The 21,820-nt window shown below is 33.1% G+C and overlaps 2 protein-coding genes across 2 annotated transcripts in view; one reads left to right on the top strand and one right to left on the bottom strand.

The window, feature by feature from the left end:
- Window positions 1-21,820, bottom strand: part of LOC124408235 (14 kDa phosphohistidine phosphatase-like) — a 108,563-nt gene that overhangs the window by 81,031 nt on the left and 5,712 nt on the right. The window lies entirely within an intron of this gene.
- The window catches only part of LOC124408229 (arrestin homolog), a 68,624-nt gene that overhangs the window by 45,430 nt on the left and 1,374 nt on the right, over window positions 1-21,820 (top strand). The window contains exons 5-8 of the mRNA XM_046885000.1: window positions 3,551-3,698; window positions 5,331-5,534; window positions 6,089-6,252; window positions 20,790-21,071. Coding sequence (XP_046740956.1) covers window positions 3,551-3,698; window positions 5,331-5,534; window positions 6,089-6,252; window positions 20,790-21,071 — 798 coding nt within the window. The remainder of the gene's footprint in view (window positions 1-3,550; window positions 3,699-5,330; window positions 5,535-6,088; window positions 6,253-20,789; window positions 21,072-21,820) is intronic.

Here is a 21,820-nt window from a genome sequence, read left to right as displayed (position 1 = left end):
TTTGAAAAACTTCCGAAAGTTCTTCAAGTAAAGAAATCAAACTTTGAACAAAAACAACAAAGTTTCGAACGTCCGTAAATCCGACCGCTCAAAAATTCGAAATCCAAGATTCCGAAAATTCGAGTTACGATAAAGTAAAGATTCCGAAAAATAAAGTTTCGATAGAGTGAAAATTCCAAAAATTAAAATATATAAATCAGACAGCGTATTTTACTCAACGAGCGAATGTAAATAATCAGAAAAATCAAAAATCGGAATGATCAAGCTTCCGGTCGTAAAAATATGGAAATTTATCTGTGCGATCGAAACTGCCACCAAAATTCCCCCCAAAAAGAAAAAAAAAAAAAAAAAAGAAACAACAATCAAAAAAACAAATTAAACAAACCAATAATAGAATCGAAATAAAAAGAAGAAACAAAAAATACACGCTCGCCTCCTCAAACACGTACATCTAATAAATTATTCACCGAAGAACGGCACAATTTTTATGCAACGAGGGTCCCGGTCGGTGGAAACGTCTCCTTAAAATAAGCGATATCGCCGCCTTCGGTGCAAAGTGGATGGCTGACCAATGACTGAGTTGATCCACTTGCAAGTCGGACGCAGCACCGACTGGCTCTACGTGTGTCTGATTCGACGATCCGCTACTACTTCACGTTTGGACAGGCGATCGGCAGAAGAGGGGGGTGGGGGAGGGGGGGGGGGCATTCGATTGCAGCCGTGGTGTGAGTATATATGGCGTGCTTAGAAGTGCAGCTTCTTTCTCCAAAAAAGTTTCTCTCTCGCGCTCTGGACTAGACTTAAAGTGCTTATAAAGACTCGTTGTACACCTCGAAAACGCGGGGATGCAAAACTCCTATACCGCTCAAGCGATCAGAGTGAAACTTGGGCAGTTGATGCCTTATTTTGGCAAAAAGTGAAGCGTCTTTTTAGTTTTTCAAAATTTGTAAAAAAATTTTACAGATTGGTTACCACCCACAGAAATTGGCCAAATTTTCGCAGTTGCACTGAATGGATCGACCTATCCGGTGTGATCCCACTCGAAGGTGATGAAACACATATTTTGAGCCCAGTCCCATGAGATTTGATGGTGAAATGACGAAATGGCAGCTGATCTGGTTTTCGATTACGAAGTACACCGAAATCTCATTTCGGCGACATTTGTTACCGATATTAAACGCATGCCGGTAATGTTTGCGTGTAATGTCAGTGAGAAATAACGAGAGACGAGATGAAAAAAAAAATTTTCCAGTTAAAGTGTAAGCTGAAAAATAAATAAGAAATAGTCAAGTCCTTTGTAAAAGTAACAATATTACTATAAAAATTTCTTTAGTCGTGATTCCAAGCGGCGAGATAACTGCCAGAGACTCTGAGTGCTTGTTAATTTGTTTACGACATCAAAACATCCCGCACACAACCTGAACAACGTGATCTTAGTAAACTTCATTCAGACAAGTTGTCGGCTGCAGAATTGCACGCAAATTTGCTAAATTATAACCCTATATATATGATATATTATTACATTAAACGTAACGTCCGTTGTTTCGGAGGATAATAATAATAATAAGAACAACAACAACAAAAAAATACAATAATAGTAATAATAATATATAATAATAGTATATGATAATAATAACAACAACGACAGCAGATATGAAATTTTTTAGAATTTTGTTAGTTTTTTTCTTTTCAAATGCTTATAACTTTTCAAAAGTTGATAGTTTTTTTGAAAAGTTCTAAGTATTTGTGAAAAAAAAATAAATAAAAAATAACTACAAAAATTTTCAAAAATTCACATTTCATAAAGTGTTAAACGGAAAATATCTGAAAATAATTAAAGCCCCTTTTTTCACGAAAAGAACCTTTTTTTGATATATATATATATATATATAACTTCTATGAATTATTGATTTTCCCGACATTGCGATGGATGATAAAAAAAAAAACCTCCTTTATACGTACTCGAATAAAAGAACTTTGCCGTCCGGTATAGAGAAAGAAAAAGCTTGCAGAGAGTATAAAAACGCATTTCAACTCCTCTACTCAATCCGAAGCCAAACCCTCGACTGGTCTGGTAGATGGTACCGGGGTGCATAAAAACCCTGTGAGGGTTGTACAAAAACAGGCCTCTTCACAAAGGTGGACCATGACTTTCTGCTCGAAAGCGATGCGCCGATAAAACGATATATGTATATATATATATATATATATACGAAGTTAGATAACAGTAAGAGTAATGATCGGGAAAGTTTTTGCACCCCTAATTATTTATCGCAAGTTTCAAAAAGAGCGATATCGAACAAAAATTCTCGAAATTATTAAAAGTTGTACTGCTCAGCTGTGAGAGAATGAAAATTGGTATGTAAATGACTTGGAGTTGAGCTTGCAAAATGATATGCAAATTAATTTTCCTCCACAACGTTTTACTCGTTTTTTTTTTTTCAAATTGTATTGATCTTTTCTAAAAGCTCATCGTTTTTTCAAACCGTCCACCAATAAAGTGACCTCCCATTTCCACCTTGACGGGCAAATTTGATCCGAGTAATTTAATGGTATCCTATAACGAGCCGAGGGGTTAGTCCTACTATTAGTAGCTCTCGAATTTCGTGGAGAGGTTCACATCATCCCATTAGCGCAATGACGTCTCGAGTGACGATTCCGCTCGATTTACATCAGCGTTACCTTGATCCATTCTCTGCGGTCTCTGATCGGAGGGGCAAGGGTGGGGGGTGGGGGGTGAGGGTCAGGGGTGACAAAATTCTGCCGCAGAGAAACGCTGTAAATTCATGAACGTAAATATTTTCATCGGGAAGTAAGTTGAGAAGAAGATTGATCCAGTTTACAAATTTTGAGGAATGCGCTTGATCCTTTTGTTTTTGTTTATTTATTCATTTATTGATTTGATTTGATTTTTTTTTTCAGATTTTTTTTATTTTTTTGTTTGAGTTGAAAAAACGGAGACGGGGTTGAAGTTTTGAATTTGAAAAGTTCCCAAAACGCCCAAGTCCGAATGATTTGGCGGGGGAAAGTTGAAGTAAAGAATTCAAACTTTGAAGAAACAAGAAAGTTCTGAACTTGCAAGATACCGAAAATTTGAGTCATGACAGAGCAAAGTTCCGATAAAGAAAAATTTCGAAAAATAAAATATACTCAGACAGGGTAGTGTAATCAACGAGTGGGTGTGAAAAAATGATGAAAAACAGAAAATCAGAATGACCCGCAGGATTCTCCCGGAAGTAAAAATATCGAAAAAATCGAAAACAAAGAAAGCTCAAAGTAGTGAAATTTTTCGAAGCCGGATATTAAAAGAACTGAAAATCTCGCACCATTCTGACTTTCAATGTTTCAGATTTTCAAATTTTCTCAAAGTTATGCCCTTTTGAAATTCGAAATCGAAATTTGATTTCCTTACTCCAAGTTTGGCCAGAAAAAAAAAAAAAAAATTCCGAAATTGTCTCCTTCGTAATTTTTCAAGTCAATTTTTCAGGATCAATTATTTGTACACCATTTCATCTACGAAACGCGATCTCATCGCCGTTTTTCGTTTCAGGAGACGCTGATAAAAAGACTCGGAGCGAATGCGCACGCATTCACGATGGAAGTTACGCCGCTGGCGCCACCGTCGGTGCAATTAGTACCAGCAAAGGAATACAACGGCGCGCCGATCGGGACGAGTTACGACGTAAGAGCGTACGTAGGTGAGTGTTGGTTATCGAAATTGATAGGTGGAATCAATAACTACGAAGGAAAAGTAACAATTTTATTTCGAAAAAAAATTTCCCCGTGATTTAATGGATTCAAAAATATTTGACTAACAAGTAACATCAGTTTGATGTCCCCCTCTAATTTCCGTTTCGAAAACTAAAAGACACGTATTTTTTTTAATCTGCGGTAAAGTGGTTTAGAGGGGTGAAAACTACCCCCAAAGATGGAGAGCCAACGAGGTGATTTCTTGATGAGTTTGATGGATTTAAATAAAACTAACGCTGAAGCTTTCCTATTCAATAAAAAAAAAAAAAAAAAAAAACACATTTCAATGTTGATTTCATTGAAATGTACATGAAGCGCGTCAAGAAATCATCCCCTTGAGTGCCCCATCTTTGGAGATCGTTTTCACCCCTTTAGACCGTTCTTCCACAGATAAAAAAAATTGAGCAATGTTGCAAATAGGGAGGCAAAAAAAAAAGTTCCATCAATATTCGTGCGATTGAATTGTAAAATATCGTCTTTCGAATCTAAATTCAAGCGTATTTGGTGCACAATGAATTGTAAACTTTTTTTTTCTCATTTCATCAAGACTGTAAAATTACAGTGTACACACACAGTTGATTAGAAATCTAGACCGAACTTTGTGAAACTATTGTAACTTTGAAATACGATCCAGAGTAGAAAATAAAAGCAACAGAAAGTACAATCGTTAATCCATTATTAATAAAAATGGAAATGAGTAGCCATAGCCATCGATATATATAGTAAAACAAAGTTCTCTACACGCCGGTGAGAAATAAGCAAACAACATCGGCACGTTGCGCTCCATTCCACTCGGAGCTTTGCCTTAACTAAATTAGCTACACTTATTATTATTAATTAGATAGTTGAACGTGGAATTACGTAGGTAGGTATATATCCACTTAATAATATAATATTCCTCCGTGCGTTCAGCGATGCGTTAAGAAATTAATTTCGCAATATAACTAAACTTTGCATTCTGCAACTGTATTAAATAATTAAATGTCACCGACATCCTCTCGATTTTACATTATAAATTATCATTATTATTATTATTATTATTATCATCATTATTATTATTTTCTTCATATCACTGCATCGATAATGAAAACTGCGGATTTGCTTACTCATAAAATAAATTTAGAATGTCACGAGCTAAAAAAAACGAATTAATTCCAAATTATCCTACTAGCACCCATTTCGTAACATTATAATTAAGACGTGACACTAACACGAGGCGTGATATGCATACTGTGGTTACATATTACTACTACCCACTCAATTTCTCTCTCGCGACGACCGCAAGCAGCTAGCCTGCCTAATCAGGTGAAAATTCAAGGGCAATTATTCACACAAGGTATATATATCACAACATGTGTATAATAATAATAATAATAATAATAATAATAATAATAATAACAAGAACAACAACAACGACATAATACAGAAGGTTTAAATCATGATCATAATAACAATAACAGTACCGTTCTTGTCATAATTATTGCTAATCATTAACCACAATGAAAATTTCAAGTCACCAAAGAAGAACCGAATAATTGTTTATAAATAAAAATGTCTTAACGAGGTTGAAACTTTCGTAGCGGAAAAGGCGGACGAGAAATTGCATCGAAGAACGATGGTCAGAATGGGTATAAGGGTTGTTCAGAGGAGCAGCCCGCCCCCCCTTCCTCTCAAGACCCCGCACAGCATCCCGATGGTAACTGGACCATCACTAAGCGCCTCTTTAAAACCGCAGAGAACGAAACCCGGCGATTCGGCCGACGACGACATCATCGAGGAAGACGGTCAGTTTTATTTTACTTCCCTTGTTTTTTTTTTTCTTTTTTTTTCTTTTTTTTTTTCTATCAGCCGAACTTGCTCGAAGGAGCGGGAAAATCTAATCTAAAGTTAGACAAATGATCAGAAATTATTATTATTTAAGCTGAGAAGCGTTAATATAGTAACGTTAAAATATTATTGCTATTTTTAAGATAGGAAAAATATAATAAAATAAAAATATCAAGATAATTGTAATAAAAATATCTATTCAGGGGGTGTGTAAAATAATCATGAAATTATTTTTCATAATTATAAGATTTTCTAGCTATGCAGTCACAGAATCCTATTGTTTGCTGTTTTTTTTTTTTTTTTTATCATAATAAAAAATGACAACACAGGCAAGAACTTTGGAAAAAAAAAACCCACAAATATAGAGAAAATATCGAGAAAGAGAAGAAAAAAAAATGGGGGGGGGGGGGGAAGGGGAATCTGAACCAATCGGAATTTCGTGTAAACTCTGATGGTAACGATGTGTGTATTTTTTTTTTTGGTTTTTTTGTTTTTTGGTTTTTTTTTACAGAACTTACTCCCCCTCACGCGGCGGTGGAAAAGCCATTTTTATTGAGCGACGGGAGAGTGGGATTAGAGGCGAGGCTGGACCGAGCGATATATTCACACGGAGACCCGATCTTCGTACACGTTAACGTTAACAACAACAGCAGCAAATCCGTTAGGAGGATCAAGGTAAGAAACACGCAACATCAAATCCCTTTCTGCACCCTGAAGCCGATGGTAAAGACAATTTTATTCCGTGGATTTAGCATTTATACAAAATGTGGTTAACTGATTGGAAGACATTTTTTTTATTTTTGGGGGGGGGAGGGGGGGGGGAGTTAAAAATCAATATATTATAATATCTATTAGCTTATCGCCAAACAGTCATATAAATATACGGTATTTATACAATTTACATTTCTTTTTCTCGACGTTTATATAAAAGGAGGGTAAAAGAAAAAAAAAAAAAATGTAGGGGTTGATTTTTGGAAAAAAAATTTCTCAGAGAAAACAAGTGAAAAAAAAAAAAAAAACTATCTTGACAACGGATTGATAGCCTCAACATTTTAGAGCAATCATTTGAAATGAAAAATTGCTATTTAAACTTTAATTTTTGACAATTTCGAAATTTCGTTTTCCATTGTTTCCATCAATTTCAAAAAATTTATTATAATTTAGGTTGCATATAAATTAGGTAATTACTCTTAGTGCAACTATCCGATAGACGAATAAACGAAAAGTATTGATTTTCAACTCAAGACAGGGTATGTAAGCAAGAGCCGAACAACGGGTGAATAAATGTAAATAAACGAGCAGCGTTTAAAATGTAAAATATACGAGCGCTTGCAGCATACATAGTCCGAATTAGCATAAACGGTTTCGTTGAGAGACGTATATAATTCTCAGACGAAGGTAATCCTACCTGCAAATAAACTTTATAAATTAATCATAGGCTAAGTCGCCGAAACAACAAGACCTTATGAAGTATAAATATATATGTATATATATTAGGGTGGCGCAAAAAAAACAAACCATTTTTTTTTTTTTTTTTTTTGAGTCTCGTGTGACAAAATGTTAGTTTTTGATGTTTTAAGAAAAAAAATTTTTTAGAGGTCGCTCCACATTTTTTAAAACGTCAGAAATCGTCAAATTTGAAAATCAATTTAATTTAATGTTGTCTGATATTTTGCCAAATTTTCTGTCAACTTATTTGTCGTGAGTTATTTTATTTTATTTTTTTTTTTTTTGGGGTTATTTCTACACGTTACTAAGGTCGGTTGAAGCATTGCTGCGCAGAACTTTTTATATCCCAGTAATGATCGAAAAAATAGAGTCCAACTTTATCATCAAATACAGCTGCCGGAAATATGAGTGAATTTATCGTTTCCGAAGCAGCAATTTTTCAAAATCTAAAGAAAGAAAGAAAGAAAGAAAGAAAAAGAACGAATTTTTTTTTTTTTCGAACCCTTGTCGAGAATAGAGTTAGTTTTCATTACAGCAAAATATTTTTTTCATAGCAAAGTTTCTCAACTTCATTGTTATTATAATATATATATATATATTTTTTTTTTCAAATATTATTCCGCCAAACTTTTCGACCAATCATATATTTCAATTGCACTGAAATCAAAGAATGAAAAATAATTTCAAATCATCAGTTTAATTCCCTTCTGCTGCAACGATGCTGCTAATTCAAACCTCGGACGAACAAAAAGTGGTAGATAAAAAGATAGACAAAACGAAGAAAATAAAAGTTTTGGGAACATGTCATTTCCCTCAGGGTTGGGGGGCGTAAAAGGGTTGCGTTTAGCTCTCGCCAAGCGTTGGAACAAACTGTTCATTAAGTCGAGAGTTTTAGTAAGCAAAGTGAAGAAAAGTTTTTCGAAAGCCATGCAGCAGCAAAGCGTACAGACTCTGCTTGTTCGCTTTGCTGTCCCTCCGTCCTAGCTGTTTGTGAACTAATTAACGGTTGGTAGCGGATTCGTTTTTCTTCTTTTGTTGAAGTTTCTTCGTTGATTTACAAGCGGGAAAAGAAGAAAAAAAAAAAAGAAGAAAAAGAAGAGGATTGAAAAAAAAAAAAAAAAAAAGAAAAAAGAAGAGAAAAGAAAAAACGAAACTACACCGAAGTTGTATAATTTAAATTTAAAGTTAAAAATTCCACGGGCAATGTGTAAGTTCGCCTCCCGAAATAATAACATTTTTAATGAAAAACCAGGAAACTTTATTTGACGTATCTGGTAAAAATGTCGAAAGTTTTGTGAAAACAGAAGAAGTTCGAGCTTTCCAACTTCCAAGTAGGTATAGAAAAATTACTGATTTTATACAATTTTTGGATTATTTAAAAAGGCAAAGTATAGAGTAAAAAATTTTTTTACAATCCAACCATTTTGTATTTCGTGGTCTTCTGTGCTTCGTGACGACTTTAGACATTTCAGGTTTCCAAATTTTCAAATTTCGTTTCTAGAATCTGGGATTCGTGTCTTTGAAAATTCGATACTTTGACCCATCAGCTCTCTAATCCTTCCACAGTTTTTCACCATAAACCAACTTTGTTTAATCAATCGCTGTTAATGATCTTTCCATGATATTATTTCTTTCTCAAACTTGCGTCAGCGAATAAAAAAAATAAAAATAAGAAAATAAAAATTCGATGCTAAAAAAATTAATCAAATTTATAAAAAAAAAAAAAAAACTCCTATTATTGATATTTTTCGCTTTCGTATTTCCCTCCTTTTCCCTAATATCAATATCAAATGAAATAAATCACGCCCAAGAAACGCTTATAGTCAGATTGAAATTTCGAAAAAAATCGGCACATTTTTTAAAAAATTTGAAATTTTTTTCAATTAAATAATATATTATTTTCTCACCGATCGAAGATATAGAAAAATAGGGAGAAACAATATCTTTGAAAATAAAATGAAAAACGAATCGTTGATATTTACAAAATTTAGTACAAGTAACACGATTTACTTAAGCTCTTCAAAAATCGATATATATATATATACATATCATTTTTCCCGATCTCTGAAACCAATGAGATAAAATATTAGATCGAAATCTACTCGAGTAGCTTTCTTCAACAGCGTGAATAATCTGTCTCGATATTTTTTTTTATTTTTTTCCTTCCGTATCTATTCGACGAATCGTTTAATTAAGTATACAAATTCAACATCTTTGATAAATCGAAGCGTTAAATATTTGTAAGAAAAGGAATCGGCTTGCAGTCGAAATCGAACAACGCTGTTCAGAATCAACCTAAATATCCTCCAGCGTTAATAATTAATCCAAACATAATTTGCGGGAGAAATGAATTTTCGGAGTAATATAATTAATTAACTCATATCGACCTACGACCGGCAGTTTAAATTAATTAATTGAATTAAACAACCCCTGACAGATATTGTGCAGCAGCCTGGCTGCTTTATTTACACTGTAAACATTTGCTACTTAGTAATAATAATAATAATAGTAACGAGCCATCGGACAAGCCAGGCTTAAGACACCAGGATATAAATACGTAGAGATAAATATCACGTGACGTGGATGAAGAAGAACCCGGGAAAAAAACACTTTTCAGCGGAATTAAGACTCACCGCGAGTTTCTTACATGCAAGAAGCTAATTAACTTTTAAATTAGTTTATAATGTTCGGCCCAGTTTTTTCTTTCTTTTCTTTTGGTTTCTTTTTTCTTCTTCACTCGATGCAGGAGTTTTCGCATTTTTCTTTTCAACCTCGAATTTTTGGCGTATCTGGTAAAAAACGAAGAAAAAAAAAACTTGTGAAGAACCGTACATGAAACTTACTTCCTCGCTTGACTTTTATTGTTTCTTTTGAATTGGTTTTTTTTTTTTTTTGTCCAATTGATTGATTTAAAAAAAAAATTCGTAATAACTTTTTTCAGATAATTTTTTTTTTTTTTATTGCGCATTACGACACATTTTTCTCTTACTGTTATACCTTCGATAAATATTTCACCTAGACTCAAATTTTGGAAATAGTTTTACACACGGAAACATAATATAACGATAAAATTTCGCAAACAGTATTTTCATTTCAATTCATTTGGGATATAAATGCTGGCGACGAGTTTAAAGAAAATTGGAATACGCAAAATGGGTTGACTAATAAAATTTAACGAACAAATGAAAAACACTCATACATAAGCCTGTCGATTCGCATCAGCAGCGAATTCGCAGAGATTTACCAAAACGAGAGATAAAAAAAAAAAAAGAAAGAAAAAAAAACATTCTCACAAATTGCCTCATAAAATAAGTTCAACGCTGCAATAAATATATTCTTTATTTATATTGTATAAAATAAGATGTTCATTAACAGAACAAAGAAAATTTGATCTAATGATCATTCGCTGAAAATTAAAAAATCAAAAAATCAAAAACTCACAAAAATCCGTAAAATCAGTCGACATTCTCAAGATAAAGATAAAGTTCGTTAAAAACGTTATCAATTGTTGTTCGTTGTATGCTTTAAAAACGTGTAATGATCCGCGGGGTAGAGAAAATTTCGAAATTAAAACAAAAAAAAAAAAAAACCGAGAAAAAAAAAGAAGAAAAAAGAGAGAGAAAAAAAACCAACGGCGTGGGGGTGAGTTTAACGGGGTGATAAAACGACTTCGTACAAAGCTCGCGGTGTTATCCGAGACGCTTTTCAACGCGATAAAAGATAGAGAGAAAGAGCGAGAGAGAGAGAGAGAGAGAGAGAGAGAGAGAGAGAGAGAGAGAGAAAGAAGGAGAAGCTTTTCGCCCGGAGCTTCTGCAGCAGGCCAGGTGAAGTCCTTCCTTCGACCTTGACACGACATTGCTGACCCAGAATATCGAGCGATCGTTCGCTCCGCGTGCTTGCACTGAGCTTGCAGCCCCTCGTCGCCCGGCTGTATCGTCGCAGCTTTTGTGTCGATGAAATGTATGGATAATGCCATGGAAACCGACGAACGTCGTCTGATCCTCGCAGTATCTAATTTTATTTCAATATCTGATGCAATTGTTCAAACTCTGAAACAGTATCTTGAATTTTGTTCACATTTTTTCTTACTTCCAACTGCTTAATTATTTTTCTAAATATTTGAAGTGATTTTCAAAAGAAACTTTTTCAAAATTGTCATAAAAAAAAAAAAAATTTCAGACACTGTGTTTTCTAATCCAAAAATTTCAAAAAAAAACGGGCTCGTGATGGGCAGATTTTTCTTCAAGCACTTTTTTTCTTTGAAGCACTTTCAATTTTTTTGGTCCACTAAAACATTGTTTCAGCGTTTTCAAAGTTCGCAGAAAAATTCCGAAAAATTCTATTCTTCACTCAGAACATTTCTAAGACTGGTTGGATTGTGGAGTGACTTTTTTTTATTTTTTCCAGCTGATAAAACTTTTTCTTATTATTCATCAACTTCACAATGAAACCGGTCTGAGCAAATGTTCTATTTTGGAAAATGGAAGTTTTGTCAATTTTTCGGGAATTTAGAGACTGTTTAGACAATGTTTTAGCGTACGGATAAAAACTGATTGAGCTAAAAAAGAAATTAAATAAAAAAAGAAATCAGCCCATCACGGGACCGATCTTGAAATGTTTGGAATGGAAAACATAGACTTTGAGAATAATAAAAAAGGTCCTTTTCAAAATCATTCTCAATATTTACAAACAATTAACCAGTTGAATTAAATGAAAGAAATCTGCAAAAAAAAATTCAGGGTATAATTTCAGATTTAGAATAATTTTAGAAAATCATCGGAATGAATAATGGTGAGGGTCAAACGTTGGTTGAGTTGGCGAGGAATTCCCCATACAATATGTAAACTGCAAACAGGCCGCGGAGCAAAAAATATGGAATATCCAATAGAAAAAAAAAAAAAAAAAAAACGTCAAACGCACGAATTCGCGAGACGTGTTGCAGACACGACAAGCAGAGCGAGCTCGACAAATTTTTTTCTACTAGTCTGCTTTTTTTTTGTTTTACATCGTTTTTCGACTAATCCTTCGGTAATCCTACAACCCACTCGGACAACGTTAAATATGTACATAACGTTGTACGTTTCGGGTGAGACGATCAGAGAAAGAAGCAGAATTAACGTCAGAAATAATCCCCGCGGTTTTTTTTTTTATTATTATTATTATTATTATTATTTCTCTCATTGTTATTTTGCTTTTTTTTTTTTTTTTTTTTTTATATATTCATTTCTTCTTCGTTTCACGTAATATTTTGGTCCGTTTTTTTTTTTCTTTTTTTTTGTTTCAAGGACTAATTTAATTAACATTCGTAGCATTTATGAGAGAATAGTTTTTTTTTTTTCTTTTTTTTGTATAAAACATTTCTTTGATTTCAAGATTGACTTGAAATTCAATAAACCATAATTAACAGAAATTCATAATTATCTAGAAAAATTTCAAACTGTGGTTATACAATAAAGTTCTGATAACGAAATATGAAAATGAGTTTTTTTTCATGCCGTAGCCAGAAAATCTAGTTATTTTTTACTATCCTATTTTCTAGTCATGGTAGCTGTTCGGATAATTTAATGTTACTGAAAGTTAATAAATTTACGTTTATTTATCCTTATTTTGACAAAAGAAGAAGAAGAAAAAAAAAACGAAAAGAAAAAAAAAAAAAAAAACTTTCTTGTAATTTCACCAGTATTCAAACCGTTATTGTAATAATTCACTACATTATGCATATATATATACATATATATATATAAGACGAGTCATATTTTTTCTCACATTGTGCTTCCGGTCGGTCAATCGATCGATCGATCAATCAATTATTCGTTAATATTTTTTTTTTTTTTTTTTTTTATCCCCCCCAATCGACTCTGAAAGAGAGAGAGAGAGAGAGAGAGAGAGAGAGAGAGAAAAAAATATCGTTACCGAGTTGAGAAAATCGTCGAAGAAATCTTGATGAAACGTTCAACTTCTGACGTTCCATTAAGCTCGCCTGCATGAACGGTAATCGATATAATTCAATTTCACTGATGTACCCTGTATTCGTGAAATATTAGCTGCGTACCATGTACATGCATAAATACACAAGTATTATACATATATATATATATATATATATGTGCCCTAGCTGCCCTCGTCGAAATTCAGGAGGCAATTTAACCGTCGAATTGACGTCACGTGTTACATGATCATGTATGTGTAACGTGTGTGTGTGTATATAGCGCAGCGACTGGAAAATTTAACATGCTTAAACAACGAGATTGATTTTGCCCGGAATCGTGCGGATATTGTAAAGCGTTGTTCTTGTAATCAGGTGGAAAAAAAGTGTCGTTAAATTAAAAACGCCTGATACACGAGTCTGATAACTCAAAGTTGAAGATCACCAGGTATACAGACGAATGGAATAAGAAAAAGAATCTCATAGTAAAAAAAAAAAAAAAAAATTCACCAGCAACGATCAGAGAAAATATATTAATTCAATGAATAGAATAGATTAATTATTGCGATCAATGATTTTGAATGATACTTAAATAACTATTCCATTTTTAAAGCCTTTCCTTTGTCTCTTTGTATCAGGGTGTTCAGTTATTTGTGAAAATGTAATTCCCTGAGAGTTTCAGGTTTTTCTGGGCAAGAATCATTATTCATCCAGTTTCTTCTCGTGTAAACACAATAAATGAAAAATACAACAGTCATACGAACAAGAATATTTTATACATGACTAGAACACAGCTTATTGTGAGACGAATTTTTTGAGAATTCGTTAGCACGTACAATTTTTAAAAATTCACGAACGTTGTCTAAAAATTGAAAGAAAAAATTTCTTTTCTCACCAAAAAGATAAATTTTTAGGAAACACAGAATGAAAATTATTATATTCCAGATACGACATGAAATTTCTTGAGATTTCCACGTTTTTTTTCCCCAGGGGATATCAAATTCCGTGAATATCCGAAAAATCTCCAAATCTCAAGAGAATAATAAATTCTTTGTGAAATACTCGAGGTACGATTACCTTGTGGTAAAATTAATCTGAAAAAAATTAGCCAAACAGTATCGATAATCGATAAATCGATGTCCCGAAAAAGCGGAAACGTCGATTACATTAAAGTACCTACGAAGCACACATCAACGGGCAAAAAGCATGAACTTGAGTATGAATAATTGCTCGGCTGTCACCCCCGCCCTCTTCCCTCTCCCCTTTTCCCTCTTTCCTCTGCCCCCGCGAATCCAACAGAATAGAGTCGGGACAAACGGCTCTGGTGGTGTCGTCCTAAGTGAGATATACGAGAGTCCTGAAGCCGCGAGGAAGTAGGAGGAGGATGAAAAGGAGGTGAGGGGTAGAGTCCCTCAAGTGCCTTTTCACGGGTGTAAAACGTATAACCCTTGTTAGACACTGGAGTGTTTCGCCAGAAATTCGCCACCCTCGAATCGATAAACTACATGCATAAACCAAATTATACCGCTGTGTAATCCAACCGTCGAATTAAGGGATGAACGGAACGATTAGAGCAGATAATTCGCAAAAAAAATAAAAATAAATTCCTCAACATTTTGTCATTTTTCAAAATACCGGATAGAAGAAGAAACGATTTTTCCAAATTACCAGGACATTAAAAATCGTTTAGTTTTTGAGAAATTATTACAAACACTTGCAGGATCAGGCCAAAAATCTGATCTCAAAATTTCAATCGTATATAAATATAAATATAATGAAGTAAATTCGAAAAAATCTTAACATTACTTGATTAATTCTTTGATTGAACTCCCAGAAAGAAAGGAAAAAGAAATTTCTAAACATCGTACGATGAAAAATCATTCCATCGTTTTTCTGCGACTGTTATATATACGTTTTTGTTTTTCACCAGCAGTTTTTTTATTAATATCACAATTTTTCCGAAAGAGTATAAATGTTCAAAAGTCCGTGAAAAAAGCTCAATCCATTATCCTCGCTTCTCCGTGTATTTCATATGTAATGGAGGGTGGGGCAAAGTGGGCATCATAAAATTCGATATTTATATTATTAATTTTATCGATAATATTCGATATCTCAAAAAATTTGGGGGCAAAGTGGGCTCCCGGAAATATTTTAAATAACAAAGGATAAAATTATCTATTAGAACTTTGTATTAAGCACAAATTATTCGAAAATCATTTACTCGATTGATTGCAAAATATTGAGGGTGACTATTCGGGGTGTGAATTTGATATTGAACAAAAACCGAGGAGAGAGGTTTCATCGATTTTCAACAACCAGAATAGAGGAGCCGCTTCTTTATTATGGGTATAAGCATACCTTATATCAGTGTTTTCAAAATTGAGGGTCGCGACCTCCGGGGGAAGTGACGTTCGCAAGCCAGGTAAAAGCAAAAAGTACAAACGAAGTTTTGCGAGGCATCCTTTGATTTTAAAAGCCCTTTGAAATCACTGACTTAATTTTATTGTGAACCTGGGGGGTCGACAGATTTTTTTCTTTCTTATTTGAAAAGGGGTCGCGAATTCGAGAACTTTCAAAAACACTGCAATTGTTCAACTTCCTTATTAAAATTCTGTAAAAATCTTTCAATTCAACTAATTATCTCGCAAATGTGTTTCCTTTCAATTCATATGTATGTATGGGGGGGGGGCAAAATGGGGTAGCCTTAAAATTTGATAAGAAACATTTGTTTTTCAAAAAGTTTCCAAAATAGTAAAAAATTACTTCTGTAAAGATTATTGAGTATTGTTTGAAATTTTCAAAAAATTTATTTTCCCTCCCCTAACGTCTGGAAATCTTTTTTATTTTCTTTCTTTACGATTTGAGAAAAAAAAAAATAAAAATTCAGCGTATTTGAGTCCCGGAAAACTAAGTATTTCCTTAAGTACCCCGTTTTCCCTCCCCCACCCCTTGCCGCGCCCCTTTTTTTCTATTCAAAACGGCCGAACGTAATGTAAAATGTACCTTTTCTCATTCTCTATCTACATGAGTGTGTATATAACAATTGAATTATGTTCTTACCGAAATTTTTTAAGAAATCTATTCACGTTGGTATAAGAATGGTATTTAAATAAATTTAATACTTTCCGGTCGAGCAAAGTCGATTGCAAATACAATTTATAAGAGAAGAAAAGGTATGAGAAAAGAATTGAAAAAACAAAAAAAAAAAAAAAAAAAAAAAAAAACATCCAGCCCGCGATTATGAGCGATAAATTGGATATACCTGCGCACACGTATCTATACGTCATGCACGTGATGTCATTATACGTATGGAAAATTGGATGGATTTCAAACGTATATATATGTATAGAATTTATTTCAATTTATATGCAAAGAGCTTATAAGATTCCGCGAATCTGATCTCTGATTCTCACTGGCTTATTTTTATATGTATATGTATATATATATATATATATATATATATATATATATATATATATACTTGTTTATCCATTTGTTTATTCATTCATTCGTTCATTAATATTTATTTATTTTTAGCATTCGTATGTCCAGGATTGAAAATAAAATCGTTCCTGACAAATTTAATGATTCACGGAATTTCTTTGGGTAGAATTGAACAAACTTTATCTCTGGTACAACGACGGTAAAATCAAATCATATTAAAATTCATATGCATGTTTAGTTCGTCTGTACTTTTTTATCGGCACATCCCTCAAATAATTACATTATTATTAACCGTTGTATATACAAATCATAAAAGTAAAATAGAAAAAAATAAAAATAAAAAAAAATAAAAAATAATTCAAAAAAAGTTTCGTACATAATATATCCTATATATGTATATATATATATACACAACGTTTAGTTCAATTTCCGGTAAATTTTACCAACGAAAAAAATCAATACACATAAGTTCATACCCTTCAATATTATTTGATTTGACAATAACAGGCGTATCCAACAAGGAAATTGTTTTTTTATTTATATATATATAATTTTTTTTTTTTTTTTTTCACTTTTAAATAAATCTTCCCGAATTCTGCGGTGATAAATCTATGACCGGAAATTGCATAGTATAAAGTATGTTATTATTATACCTACGTACGTACATGTATTATAGAATATATATAATGACGATATCACATTGCCAGATGTAAGGTGATCCCTGTTATTATGGTGGTGGGGGGGGGGTACGAAAAACGAACGAGCAAAAACGACACACGGAGCTATTTTAACGCAGAGTATAGAATATAGATGTATATGTATATACATATATGCGAGAATCTGCACGTTATATACAAACTTAATTAATTACGTTGGTGCATGAAAGAGCTAAGGGGAGAGTAATTAATGGCAGTGGAATTTCAAACCTTGACTAATTCGTACAAGTGTGAGGAAAATTTATGACAATGATAGTATAATATAATACAGAGGGTGTAAAGTATTTTTACTTAATAATAACAATAGTAATTGTTGGAATAATATTAAACAAAATATCGGTCAGTGTTATTGTTATTTCGAAAAGGAAATTGTTGTGAAAACTTTTGATAAAATTTGAAACCAAAGCAACGAATTTCAATTTTTACGGTCCATGTATTGGAGTTTTTTAAGATTCTACATAGAACCTCAAGTTTTTACTCGTTTTTAGTGGTAAAGAAGAAGAAAGGAATATGAAACGTAAAAAAAATTCTTTGCTCATTAAACTTATTGTTAAGCGAACACGTCATTGCAAGTGGAATAATGAATCGGTAGAAAGGTCAACGACTGGATCGTTGGATGACGAAAGAATGCAGTAAATTTTTATGAAACTGGCGATTTTTGGATAATTCAATATCACAGAATTAGTATAAAAAAATATAGAAATTCGCAAAGTGTACACTCAGCAACAAAATTAAAGGCGCACCCTGCACTCGGTGAAATGATACAGATTTTTAGAACGCTGTAGGGGAGGGTGGGGCAAAGTGGGCAGCTTAAAATTTTTCATATCTCAAAAAATTTGGGGGCAAAGTGGGCCCCTGAAATTTTTTAAAATAATAATTAAATATAATTTTTCATATGAAAAGTAAACATTTTATTCTGATTTTAGGCATTATTTTCTTAAGGGTCCCACTTTGCCCCACCCTCCCTTAACTCAAAGAAAAATTATCGACAAAAACTGATTTGGGGTAGTATTTTGAAGGTTGAAACTTAATTTTGAAAATTCTTTCTACGGTCGATTCTGTCCTGATTGACATTGTTTCAAATTTCTACAGAAACACTTTTGAAGATGAGATTTCAGGCTAAAAAATGTCCACATCCAAAGTTCTCCGCGATTTTTCGAACGCCCGGTCAAAAAGTTTGAAAAACTTATTTCTTCGTCACTCAAGCCTACGCCACGAGTTGAAAAATAACCGTAAAAAGAATTTCCAAAAACCACCTAGCAGACGATGTTTTAACCTTCAAAATGCTTCCCCAAATGACAATTTTTTTTTTTTCGCCAATTTTTCATCGAGTTACAAACATTTTTAAAATCGGTATTATTTCGCCGAGTTCACGGTGCGCCGTTAATTTTCTTGCTGAGTGTACATCGTTTACATTCCAAAATGACGTCACGTAGATTTTAAAAATGAAATTTGATGAGAATAAAATTAATTTAGCTTCATATAATTTCGCTTCTTTCGTTCTACTGTTCATGCATGATACCGTTTTAATTTCTTTTTTTGTCAACTTTTTATCGAGTCACTTCCGCTTCCTTTAATTACACTTCGCCTTTGTGTATACTCCGCAGCCTCGCCTCTCATCCACTTTCCGTCCAGCGTATATACATTAGGGTGTTCGTTGAATGGGAGTTCACAAATCGGTTCGAAATGTAAAAAAAGTTGCTTTCTCTTTTTTTTTTTTTTTTTTTTTTTAAGCCGATCTACGAGCATCCAGCGTTGAAATTAAGAAAAAAAAAAAAAAAAAAAAAAAAAACCATTCAACGACCACCAACGACGTTGTAACATTACTTATCGTTAACTTCGGTTCTTTAAGCGTTCGCGTTTAAAATTACTTTTCACATGGCGCGTCCGCGAATTTATTATTATTTTACTCAATCGGTACTCCGTTAAGCGATGCCATTTTTTCTAACCTCGTTATTATAAAATACTAATTAAGACTTTGTCTCTTGAAATAAATTTTGCAAATTCATAACGAAAAGTGTTATTACACAAGATGGAAAAAAAAAAGTATTTTCGAAACTTCTAGAAATCTGTACACACGTATGATGAATACGTTAAAATCATAATATAGTTAATGATAATGATTATTATTCAATTCAGCTTGTTTGATTCGAGCAAAAAATTTCATGAAAAAAATAGCGCAACGAATATCTAAAATCGCAGAATTCCACGAGTGAAAAATGTGAGGTGAAAAAAAAAAACAGAGAGAGAGAAGAAGCGAGGCGTATACATACACACATATATATATATATATACATAAGTATACTTAATAGGCTATATAAGGTAACGTCTTTAAAATGGAGAAATACGGCAATAAGGCCACAGCAGCTTCGCTGATTTTTTATATTATGCCCGCCTATTTGCGTTTGGATTTTACATAAATTTATCGATGCATGTATATAAAATTACTTACATACATTCAAGTGTAAGTACGATCTCTGGTGTAATAGATATAAAGGATCATATCCTGTAAGCGCCGTCGTAAAAATAAGGAAGGGGATAAATTTTACTTATGTAAACATTTTCAGAGGCGTGCTTCAAGCGTTGTTCAAATATCGGTGAAATTATTTTTCATCCCTCGTAAAATATTATACCTTAAAGCGCGATGGTTTTTATACGAGGTAGTCCAGTTTGCTTCGACCTACGTACACTAGGGTGTTGACGTATTTCCCACCCCCCACCCCCCAAATCAACTTCAAATAATTAGAAAACAATAACCTGATTTTTTCAGATTTTTACTTCAACTCTAAGACAGTCCGCTTTGTGGTCGAAGTTTCTTATGGAAATAACATGGGAAAAACTTTTTTTCTCAGTATATATTTTATTGTAAAAGTAATAATGTTCAAAACAAATTTGTAACCGTGAGGTTTTAGTCGGTATTAGTGCTACTGTATGGGAAAAAATTCACATAATCATAACAAGCAATCTCGACGAATTGCGCACCCTCGAAATCTGACTTTTTTTTTTGCATTTAGAAGAAGTGCAATTCGTCTAGATTTGCTGGTATCGTGACGTAAATTTTTTTACAGATAGTAGCACTAACGCCCACTAAAACCTCGCAGTTACAGATTTTTTTTCAATATTATTACTCTCGCAACAAAATATATACCAAGGAAACAAGTTTTTCCCATGTTATTCCCATAAGAAACTTCGATCACAAAACTGACTATCCCAGAGTTGAGGTAGGAATCTAAAAAAAATTAGGCAATTGTTTTAAAATTGTTTAAAGTTGATTTGGGGGATGGGGCGGCAAAAATTCGTCAACACGTTTACTCTTTGACGTCTTAGATTTGGCCCGCAATTTTTTATATCATTGATCCCACTCTGGGTCGCACTAGTTTTTGTTTTTTACATTTTTTCGACACCTTTGAAATTTTCTACAATTTTTCAAAACCATCTTATTGATCGAGACAGTTCAAAAATCTGATAATATTTCGAAAAATCATGTTTCAGGTATCAACATTTTCAAGCTTAGAACCGAAGTGGTCAGATTTTTTCGTTTTAACGTTTTCAACCCCCGCCCCCCTCTTTCACCCATTTATTGTATTTGTAAATTGAATAAAAGTGAAGTTCTATAGAGAAATTTTTAACAGTGATAAACAAATCGCTTATTCGTCACGTTAATTTCCGTCTCGCAGGTATTCGTGGTGCAGCACGTCGACGTCTGCATGTTCAGTAATGGAAAGTTCAAAAACGTCGTTGCGTTGGTCTCGTCGCAGGACGGATGTCCCGTGGGTCCCGGATCCTCTTTGACCACCAGTTACTCCCTGAAACCCATAAAGGGATCGACGAAAAACTGGATCGCGTTAGAGGATAGCTACACGAAGGCTGGAGCAACGCTTGCGTCGACGGTTGTCAGCAGTGGAAACAGTCCGGAAGACAGAAACGTCTTTGCAATTTACGTGTCTTATTACGTCAAGGTTAGTTGGTAGGAATAATTTTCGTACAACGTAAACAACGGGCGTGAAAATTTTAAGTGAAAAATATCCTTTCGTTTGACATTTTTATATTATATATAGATTTTGAAAATTTTCAACCAATTTCGGATCATTTTTCAAGAATTGCAATTTGGATTGAAAATAAAAAAAATGAAAAGGAAAATTGCAATGAAGAATCGATTAAGTCAAATTTTATATTGTAAAGATGATGAATAATTTGTACACAAAATTTGTTTACATGTCGAAAAAGTAATTAATTAAACAAGTGGTTAATAGATGAAATTTAGTTGGAATTTACGAAAGTAACGGTTAAGAAAATAAAAATTGATTCTAGATTATTGAAGTAATGGGTAATTAAATATATTTCGATCACATGTCAAGAAAGTATGAACAAAGTAATGGGCAGTTAATTGATGTTTAATAACACATTACAAAAATAATGAGAAACAAAATCAAGTGTAATTTCAAATTTCAAAAATAATGGGCAGCTAAATGAAATTGATTTGCAAATTACAAGAGTAATGGATAATGAAATGAAATTTATTTGCAAATTACAAAAGTAACAGATAATGAATTGAACTTTGCAAAAGCAATGGGTTTGGAAATAATGTTTTGTTACACATTACAAAAACAATGAGTGACAAATAAAATTGATTTCCAAATTACAAAAGTAATTGGTTGCGAAATGATGATTCATTACACTTTACAAAACTATTGGGTGACAAAATAAA

Source organism: Diprion similis, chromosome 7, assembly GCF_021155765.1.
Source record: "Diprion similis isolate iyDipSimi1 chromosome 7, iyDipSimi1.1, whole genome shotgun sequence".
Classification (NCBI taxonomy): domain Eukaryota; kingdom Metazoa; phylum Arthropoda; class Insecta; order Hymenoptera; family Diprionidae; genus Diprion; species Diprion similis.
The sequence above is the reverse complement of the archived record's forward strand: the minus strand, read 5'-3'. Positions and strand labels throughout refer to the sequence as shown.